Genomic DNA, 1,334 nt, shown 5'->3' with positions numbered 1-1,334 from the left:
ACACACACACACTCTCTCACACACACACACACACACACTCACACACTCACACACACTCAGACACTCACACTCACACACACTCTCACACACACACACACGCACTCACGCAGCTGTTTAATTCCCCAATAAGTCATGCTGAGCAGCTTTAATATGTTCATTTGATCATACTGTCTATCTTTTGAAGTAATACAGGTCTGTGTTAATAAGCAAATGTTGATATTTTTCACTAGAGAGTCCCTCCAGAAGAGAAGGCAGTTGTGGGACCCTGGCTTCTTGCCTTGTTCGTCTTTGTAGTATGTGGATCAGGTGAGTTATTGAGAGTTAAATATGTTGTGTAATGCATTAAAGTGATCATCCTTTGAATTTACTGACGACTTTTTCAATCAAATACATCCAAAGCAAGGAATCGGCATGGCAAGCGTTAACTTTATTTCATAACTCCATGTTTAAAGGGACAAAGTGCATTTCTAATGCAGCCTGGTTTCAAACCCGATCCACAGACAAAGTTTAAATTTAAAATATTCCTTGAATATCCGTAAGCCATGCTTTAGCTAGTGTTGCAATATTGGAAAAAAATCATACGGGGAAATCAGTGTTCACTTTAATTTATTTAAATGTGGAGTTCAAAAAGAGTTTTTCTCATGCATGAGCATTCATTGGTAGCATGCTCTAACCATTGTGCGATTTATTTGAAGACGACATAAAATCTCTTTTACCTTCATGATTGATCAACATGCATTTTTTCTGATGAACATGCAAAGACACTGAACAACTTCAAAAAACAAACTTTGCATTATATGAACTAATGTTATTTTTCTGTCCTTTCGCTACAGCGATATTCCAGATCATTCAGAGCATCCGGATGGGAATGTGAGCGGTCATCGGCATTGTACATCAGTTTGTTCTCTTCTCCCGGCTTTCCTGAAGATCGCTTGATCAGTCCTCTTTTCTTATTTAATCTTTATCTTCCACCACAACACCACAGTCTCTTGTGTCTTACTCAAAAGCTGGAGGAACATTATCTTCTGAAACATTACAATATTGCTGCTGAATCCAAGGCAATAAACTCAAATGACCGTTTGAACTTTTTCTGTGGAAAAAAAACACGTTTGTTTAAATGAAATGTTGCATTGAATTTTCCATGTTGTAGGTTTTGGATCAGTTCATGTTCATTGTTAACATTATTCGGTACTATGCACCTTTGGTTGGGTTTTCCTCTACATTTAGAGCTGAATTTGTGTTCTTTGACTACTTTGACAAGGAAACGAAGGTCCACATATTCAGTTGTATGTGTAGAGAACATGAAAAACAATAAAAAAGACTTTTAAAATGTC

General features: G+C 37.1%; 1 protein-coding gene across 1 annotated transcript in view; it reads left to right on the top strand.

Annotated features, from left to right (window-relative positions):
* Positions 1-1,334, top strand: part of LOC107713206 (stress-associated endoplasmic reticulum protein 1-like) — a 2,904-nt gene extending 1,570 nt beyond the window's left edge. Inside the window, exons 2-3 of the mRNA XM_016518661.1 lie at positions 231-306; positions 834-1,334. Of these exons, the coding sequence (XP_016374147.1) occupies positions 231-306; positions 834-874 (117 nt within the window). The 3' untranslated portion in view covers positions 875-1,334. The remainder of the gene's footprint in view (positions 1-230; positions 307-833) is intronic.

Source organism: Sinocyclocheilus rhinocerous, unplaced genomic scaffold (genome assembly GCF_001515625.1).
Source record: "Sinocyclocheilus rhinocerous isolate Xijiao unplaced genomic scaffold, SAMN03320098_v1.1 scaffold1093, whole genome shotgun sequence".
NCBI classification, from domain to species: domain Eukaryota; kingdom Metazoa; phylum Chordata; class Actinopteri; order Cypriniformes; family Cyprinidae; genus Sinocyclocheilus; species Sinocyclocheilus rhinocerous.
The sequence above is the reverse complement of the archived record's forward strand: the minus strand, read 5'-3'. Positions and strand labels throughout refer to the sequence as shown.